The sequence below is a fragment of the Erigeron canadensis genome, chromosome 8 (assembly GCF_010389155.1).
Source record: "Erigeron canadensis isolate Cc75 chromosome 8, C_canadensis_v1, whole genome shotgun sequence".
Classification (NCBI taxonomy): domain Eukaryota; kingdom Viridiplantae; phylum Streptophyta; class Magnoliopsida; order Asterales; family Asteraceae; genus Erigeron; species Erigeron canadensis.
In genome coordinates, this window is record NC_057768.1 from 16,474,354 (window position 1) to 16,482,081 (window position 7,728).

The window sequence follows — 7,728 nt, forward strand, 5'->3', positions numbered from 1 at the left end:
CATTTTCCATTTTAGAAAACTAGAAAACATGTTCAAATTCACTTGTTTTTGTTTTTTGTTTTCTATTTCTCCATCTTATTATTTATAAACATTTTATGGCAAACTCTCTCATTAAAATCATACTTTTTTTTACAAACGATATAGAAGAATAGTCCCAAATCATCTCTATTACGACAATAATAAACAAAAGACAATACATTACAAAAGAAAAGCATTATAATGAATACTCCAACATAAAACATTAAAACATATTATCAATGTTGCCTACGAGATTGACGACGACTCATGTACTTATCCCACAAGGCATTAGTGATTGAAGCTCTAACTTGAAGCATTTCGTTATTATCGGTCATGTCAAAAGAAAAACCTTCTTGGATCACGTTTGAGCTTTCACGAGGAACTTCAAGATAATCTTGACCATATTCGGTGAATAATTTGTCGGCCCTATCCTCCATTCTTATGTAATTATGCAACGCACAACATGCATGTTGAATCAACATTTGGCGTCTCAAAGGGTAATTTGGTATAGCTTTTAATATACGAAATCTTGCTTTAAGAACACCAAATGCACGTTCTATGACATTGCGAACAAATGAGTGTATGAAGTTGAACATTTCTTCTTTTCCTGTTACACGCTCATCACCTTGCCAATCAGAACGATGATATTGCTCACCACGATATGGGACTAAAAATCCTTTCAAATTTAGATACCCACTATGAACAACATAAAAATAATCTACACAAAGAAGTTATAAAATTAATTAGTCAATAAACATATCAAAAGTTAGCTTAAATAAATGAAACTTGAGCATGTACTATATCTTACCGCCACTCGGCATAGGAAATTTGTTTTCTGGTCTATTAATAGCATCATAAAAAACCCGAGAGTCATTAGCCGTTCCTTCCCAACCGGTATATACAAAAGTAAACATCATGTCATGTGAGCAAACCGCCATAACATTTTGAGTGACAAGCACCGCTTTTCTTCCTCGAAATGACTTTTGTTTTGATGCAGGTGCCCAAGCTGCAACATGAGTACCATCAATGGCGCCAATACAATTCTGGTTAAGATTGAATGAAACGTGAATGATATAAAAAAAATGACCAGCAACTTTGATATATCATTATCAAAGAGGTAAATCATATCTTCAGACTTAAATACAAATCAGATATATATATAAAATGCAAGTAGGATACATAGCTAATATAGGATCTTAAGTGGAGAACTTGGTTATGGACCAAATACAATTGGGCTGTTTCCTAACAACAAGCCTTCGAATTTATTGGTACCCAAGGTGTATCAACCACAACCAAAGTAAATCAAAACTTTTGACTTCAAAGATACAGAACCGTCAATCATTTCAAAGTATAATTATGAATATAAATCAAATAACTTAGCAGGTATTCATGTAGGTCCATTCTGACCTGTTAACCAAAACCAAAGTAAACCACCAGACCCACCAAGTGCACTAAACCACCAGACCCGCCAGACCAACATATGAGACCTGTAATGACCAAAATTAAGCGAACTAAAGTTGACCCCAAAAGCATAAAAGACAAATGAAAAAGCAAAAAAGACAAATGAGGAAAAACTAATCCAAATTTTGTTTGTTTGAATACCTTGAAGAATGGATACCATCTTGAATCTGCTAGAATTTCCGGTTGAACTGCACCTCTATCAACGGGTTTAACCACAGTTAACGCAAAGGCCTTTAGTGCTCTCAACACAGTTTTAAACCAGTAATGAATTGTTCCAGTAGAATGTTGAAACCGATCTGAAACTTCTCTTTGTGTATTACCATGGCATAAAATCCGCAAAGTCATTGCCATGCCTTCTTCTATACTTACATTCCTAGAATCTTGCAATAAACCCAATAACTTTAGTTTATCACATAAATTTAAAAACACATGTGGCTTCATCCTAAATAACTCGTAGCATTGGATAGGATTCCCACAAACTATTTCCCGTAAATACTCTTTTTCGCTAAGGGTAGAGGTCCTGCAAGGCTTTCGGTCGAGTTTGACGTGCTTCTTTAGATACATAAACATTACCAAATCAATATGGTCTTCAGCATCTTCATCTGAGCTTGAGTTGCTACTTGATGATACTGACATCCTGCATAAAACATAAAGTAATATAATAGACTACCCGCAAACTACTTGTTATGATACAGTACTCAATCAAAGGATTTCCATAACACCACCACAAGGATTTTCATCACATCTTGCATAAAATAAGTACCATACATCAATAGATTCATAACTTCATACATAGTTTTAAAGATAAACCAAAGATGCATATTTTACATAAAACTACACATAACTTGATTGTCACAAAACAAACAAATTTAGTTATCTAAATCATCAAGCCAATCCTTCTTCCTATCATCGGGCATTAACATAAACATCCTCCTCCAAGTAACATCATAGAAGTAATCGAGTGCTTTGTTATAAGAGGATCTGCTAACAGAAGGTATTGCATTAAGGGCATTCATGCAATCATCAATAGTGGACTCCTCTCTCATAGAACTTGTAGCTTCATTAGGGTTAGCTCTATATTTCGCGGCTTTTGCTAAATTTTTCTCTTTCCTAGCCGCCACAGATTCAGACCATAAATCCATGAAACTGTCCATTCTATCTTTCTCAGAATTTCGTCCTGCTCTTCGCCTACCCGGTTGACCCCCAAAATCCATATCCAAGTCCATCTTATGTTTTTTACTACTACTGGAACCACCCTCAGAATCACCAACCTCGACATCAGCTAGATATTCTTCCTCAAGTCTATGTTCTTGTGGTGAAGTTAGAGGAGCAGTGGTCGAAGCATTATGAAAAGTACCCGAAGCAGTTGATTTGCTAAAGACCATACTCAATAACGGATATATCTTGCAACCCTTTTTATTAATACTTGCAAAGGCTTTGTTTTGCTGAATAAAGACCTTCCATACATCGTCGGGAGCAAACACATGACCCGTTTGAGAGTCCCAAGTGACACCCGTCCTATTTATTAGTTCAGTGAATTTAGTATGAATAGCTTTTAACCGATGGTATTTGGCTTTCAACTTTTCAGGACCATAACTCAATGCAAACTTAACTAAAATTTTGTCATCCAATTCCTTCCAATTGGTCATTTTCAAAGTCGGTGTTGAATTTGGGTCTTTCTTAACTTTCTCTGCTAAAAGGTCTAAGAAAAACTTCACACAATCTTCAGTCCACTCCATGGTATCCCCACTAATTCCATTGTGTCCACTCATATCTATATGTCACCCAAAGTGTAAACATTACAAGATATTCATACACATTTATACACATTATATATATATATAGACTTCCCATAAAAATAGAACAAATCAATCAAACAATGCTTTGATCAGGCAGTCTAGCGAATTTATACATAACAACTATCACAAAGTAGTAATTAACTCTTAAGTAGCCAACTAAAATACCACAACTAGTGAACCTCGATAACAATCAAGCCGGTACTAGCTAATGTATCATTCAAACTTAAATATAAATTTTCATTCAGACATTACATCAAGCAGGTTGTATGCATTTCATCACGACATTGAACAGATCTCAGCCAAACACTATGCTCGAACTAGCAATTCATACTCAATTCCATGTACATGCTAACAGTTTTTTAGCTCTAATTCTCAAACAAACAGGTTTCCCACTTGATATACAACTAAAACTAAATCAACAAAAATCACAAATAAACAAACATTATATATACTTCCATAAATATATATATATATATATAGATTTATTATATTCAATTTGAGATAATTATTGTTACTAATAGATGAAAAAAGAATAATATACCTTAGATTAAGAAAGGATGATGACGAATTGACGATTGATGATGGGGTTGATGAAGACCGACGGGGGGTTGCTGGAGATCAGTGGTGGTGGTAATCAGAGGTGGAAATCGGTGGTGGTGAGGCAATTGATGATTGGGTTGATGAAGACCGAAAGTGGTGGTAATCGGTGGTGGAAACGGGCGGGAGATGGCTGCCGGTGAAGACCGGGAAAGAGGTGAAGGAGGCGACCACTATGTTTGGGAAGGAATGATATGAGATATAGGTTTATAAATGTATGGAAAATAGAAAAGTAGAAAACGGAAAACCAAAAAAAATAGTTTTCAGATTTTAGTGAAAAAAATGGAAAACGGATTTCTTAGAAATATATAAATTGAACGCGTTTTTTGTTTTTCATGATTTCTTAGAAAATGAAATGGAAAACTGGGGAGTTTTCTCGAACTAAACGCGCCCTAAATATTTAAACAAAGATAAAGGCACGTATGTCACTGTAAATCATTTGATCATGTTTAATCAGATAAAGATCCTACATAATCATACGTGATTCAACATCAAAGCCTTTAGCCACTAACAATCTAATTATTTCTTTAACCCCCCATTAATATTAATAGAACTTATATATCTCTATGTCATGCTCATACCATCAAAACTTAATCATGCGAATACTCGGTCCCTTCGCATGTAATCAGATTCATGTATCTATTCGAAATCTATATTGCACCTTAACACAACATCGAACATTTACAAGTTTCCATGATCTAAACAAACGACTAACAATAAAATTGTATTCTTTTTTTTTTCAAACATGTCTATGCGATCGAAACTCGACTCAATAAACGTTTGTTACTTTCAAAACGACACGTGCAGTAAAACTAGGATTGATGTTACCATCAATCCGTAGAACGCAGAAACTCGAAACTAAATCATGTTCTGTACTCCAAAAGTCAGTATCGGGAAAGTTGAATTCTTTTTAACTTCAACGTTCAAAACATTAGTTTTTAAGATTCACTAAGACATCTATGATTACTTTTAATTTTCCCAAAAATAACATAGCTATATTGCGATATATATATTACAATCTGCTAACTGAAACCTTTAACTAACAAAAGATCTTGATTGTATTATAGCTGCCAAAATATACCAGTATATCACAAAACTTACGTAGACCAGCATGAACCTCTATTAAACTAAAAATAAGACTTACATGTAAACCCATCTAGACGTATTGAATCACCAAGACGATTCTATAAATAGATAGTGTTAACGACACTCGAAACCTCTTCGAATCAACGCCATGTTACATGCAGTTCTAAAGAAGTGTATTTAGCTAAAGAAACTAGAGCCGATTGTTACCTTTAAACACTATAGACTCTGAACGAATATGTATTGTGGTCGATAACTCGTATGATCTCAATCCCGGTTAAATCTTGCTACGTTTTGCTGCCACTTCTTCCTTTTAGCTAGTTTGGTTTCTATTTTGCGGCTGTATACAGTAGGGTTTTTCTTTATTCGTTGTTTTTATATATATGATCATGCGATACACAATATAAATATATATATAGATATTATATATCTAGAATATATGGCAGCAAAATAGATCCTATTACTCCCGTCGAGACGAGCCAACGTAAAACTTAGAGCCCAACTTTATTACAACTTTCGACTTATGGACCTAGCCCAAAAACTAACTCTTTATCATTACGTGATGCTGCTTCGATTTATCTGCTTTTACTGCTTTGTTTAAAGTCTTAATCAACCAGCATTGTAATTTACTTTTATTTATTTATAGTCTTGGAAGCTAAGAACCTATCACAAACACTAGCATTTTATAAACTAATTTTGACAGTCATTAATTCAACTATTTCATTAATTTATATTTAAATAAAATTTAGGATGTTACATTGTCAATTAAAAAGGTTTGTATGTATGTCACACACTAACATCAAGTATTAAATCATTATGACTGGCACACCATAACTCATTTCAATGCATCTGGAGGTTGAATAGACACTTCAATATCACTGGTGGATTAGGCCAGTGAAATATGCATTGATGGTACACTGGAGGGACACTCCAGTAAGTACCCAAATTAGACCATACTGGTAACCTGAAACACACACATCAACTAATATAAGTAAATAAGAGGGACACATTTACAAAGCGACTGAAATCACCTCAAACATGCACTTCAACTTATCCAGTATTAGTGAGAGGGACACATTGACAAGGTACCAGAAATATTTTCAAGAAAATTTGTCCAGTGAGAAAATAAATTAATAAATTCCCCCTGAAATTTAGACACAAAAAGAATGTGGTCTGAGTCTTCCCCCTGGAATGGTGATCCATAAATCTATCAGTGTAAAGATAGTATTACAAAGGCGTTTGATAGCTTTACTGGTATAGATTTACAAATCTGGAAATCAAAGAACCAAGCCAGTGTCACAAAGGTGTTCATAACAAGGTTCCAGATTTAAAGGTTCAACATTCCCAACTCACCAACAAGATGTTCAAAAGCTTTTACATCCATAGGTTTAGTAAAAATGTCAACGAGTTGCTTGTCAGTGGGAATCAAATGGATTTAAATGTAATTTTTCATAACATGATCGCGAATAAAATGATACCTGATATCAATGTGTTTCATCTTGGAGTGCATGACTGGATTGTTGGAGATAGCAATGGCATTGGTATTATCACAAAATATTGGAGTTTTTGAATACTTAATACCATAATCAAGCAACTGGTTCTTCATCCAGAGTATCTGAGCACAACAACTGGCTGCAGACACATACTCATCTTCAGCAGTTGATTATGAAACTGAAGTTTGCTTCTTACTGGTCCAGCTGACCAATTTGCCACCAAGGAAATGACATCCACCAGTAGTGGATTTCCTGTCTATCTTACAACCTGCATAATCTGAATCTGAATAACCCATTAGATCCATGCCTGAGCCTTTGGAGTACCAAAGACCCAAATTGGGGACACCCTTAAGGTATTTCAGTATGCGTTTTACAACAAGCATATGAGATTCTTTTGGATTAGACTGATATCTGGCACATAAACATGTTGCAAACATTATGTCTGGTCTACTGGCAGGTAAATACATCAGTGAACCTACCATTCCTCTATAAACAGTGGAGTTCACTAGTTTTCCATCTGGATCTGAGTCCAAAGTGAGTGGTGCAGAAATTGGAGTGGGTTTAGATGGTGAAGAGTTTATATCATATTTCTTTAAAAGATCTCTAACATATTTTTCCTGATTAATAAAAATATCATCATTTGTTTGTTTAATCTGGAGTCCTAGAAAATATGTTAATTCACCCATTAAACTCATTTCGTATTCAGAGGACATGATTTTTAAAAATTTCTTGCACATGTTTTCATAAGTAGACCCAAAAATAATATCTTCAGCATAAATTTGTACCAGTAGAAGATTACCTTTTTCACGAAGAATAAATAAGATATTGTCAATTGCACCTCTTTTGAAACCATGTTTCAGCAAATGTATAGTCAGAGTATCATACCAGGCACATGGGGCTTGTCTTAGACCATAAAGTGCTTTGTCTAGACGATACACCCAATGAGGATGTTTTTCATCAATAAAGCCTGGTGGTTGCTTGACATAAACTTCTTCTTCCAATTTTCCATTTAAAAACGCACTCTTTACATCCATCTGGTAGACCTTGAATTGATGATGAGCAGCAAATGCTAAGAAAATTCTGATCGCTACAAGTCTAGCCACTGGAGCAAATGATTCATCAAAATCGACATATGACTGGCAGTACCGTTGTGCTACCAGTCTGGCCTTATTTCTGATGACGTGGCCATCTCCATCTACCTTGTTCCTGAAGACCCATCTTGTTCCAGTTGGTTCTTTCTTGCTAACTGGGAAAGGAACCAGGTACCATACCTTGTT

The 7,728-nt window shown here is 34.9% G+C and overlaps 2 protein-coding genes across 2 annotated transcripts; both read right to left on the reverse strand.

Annotated features, from left to right (window-relative positions):
* Positions 1–254: 254 nt before the first annotated feature.
* LOC122610334 (protein ALP1-like) lies at positions 255–2,273 on the reverse strand. Its single transcript, XM_043783329.1, has 4 exons — positions 2,248–2,273; positions 1,621–2,116; positions 827–1,061; positions 255–736 (listed from the first exon to the last, which is right to left on the reverse strand). The coding sequence occupies exons 1-4, from the start codon at positions 2,271–2,273 to the stop codon at positions 255–257; spliced, it is 1,239 nt and encodes a 412-aa protein (XP_043639264.1).
* A 75-nt stretch (positions 2,274–2,348) lies between these two features.
* On the reverse strand, positions 2,349–3,251 carry LOC122610336 (L10-interacting MYB domain-containing protein-like). Its single transcript, XM_043783330.1, has one exon. It carries the CDS (start codon positions 3,249–3,251, stop codon positions 2,349–2,351), a length of 903 nt encoding a protein of 300 aa, XP_043639265.1.
* Between the last annotated feature and the right edge of the window lie 4,477 nt (positions 3,252–7,728).

Bases quoted from the DNA above. Each gene is read 5' to 3' on its own strand.
- LOC122610334 (XM_043783329.1), bottom strand. From the start codon at position 2,273: ATGTATGAAGTTATGAATCTATTGAT. The intron at 1,062-1,620 runs GTATTCAAACAA...AATCTTAACCAG, and splicing joins GATGGTATCCATTCTTCAAG to AATTGTATTGGCGCCATTGA. The intron at 737-826 runs GTAAGATATAGT...TTCTTTGTGTAG, and splicing joins ATTTCCTATGCCGAGTGGCG to ATTATTTTTATGTTGTTCAT.
- LOC122610336 (XM_043783330.1), bottom strand. From the start codon at position 3,251: ATGAGTGGACACAATGGAATTAGTGGGGATACCATGGAGTGGACTGAA.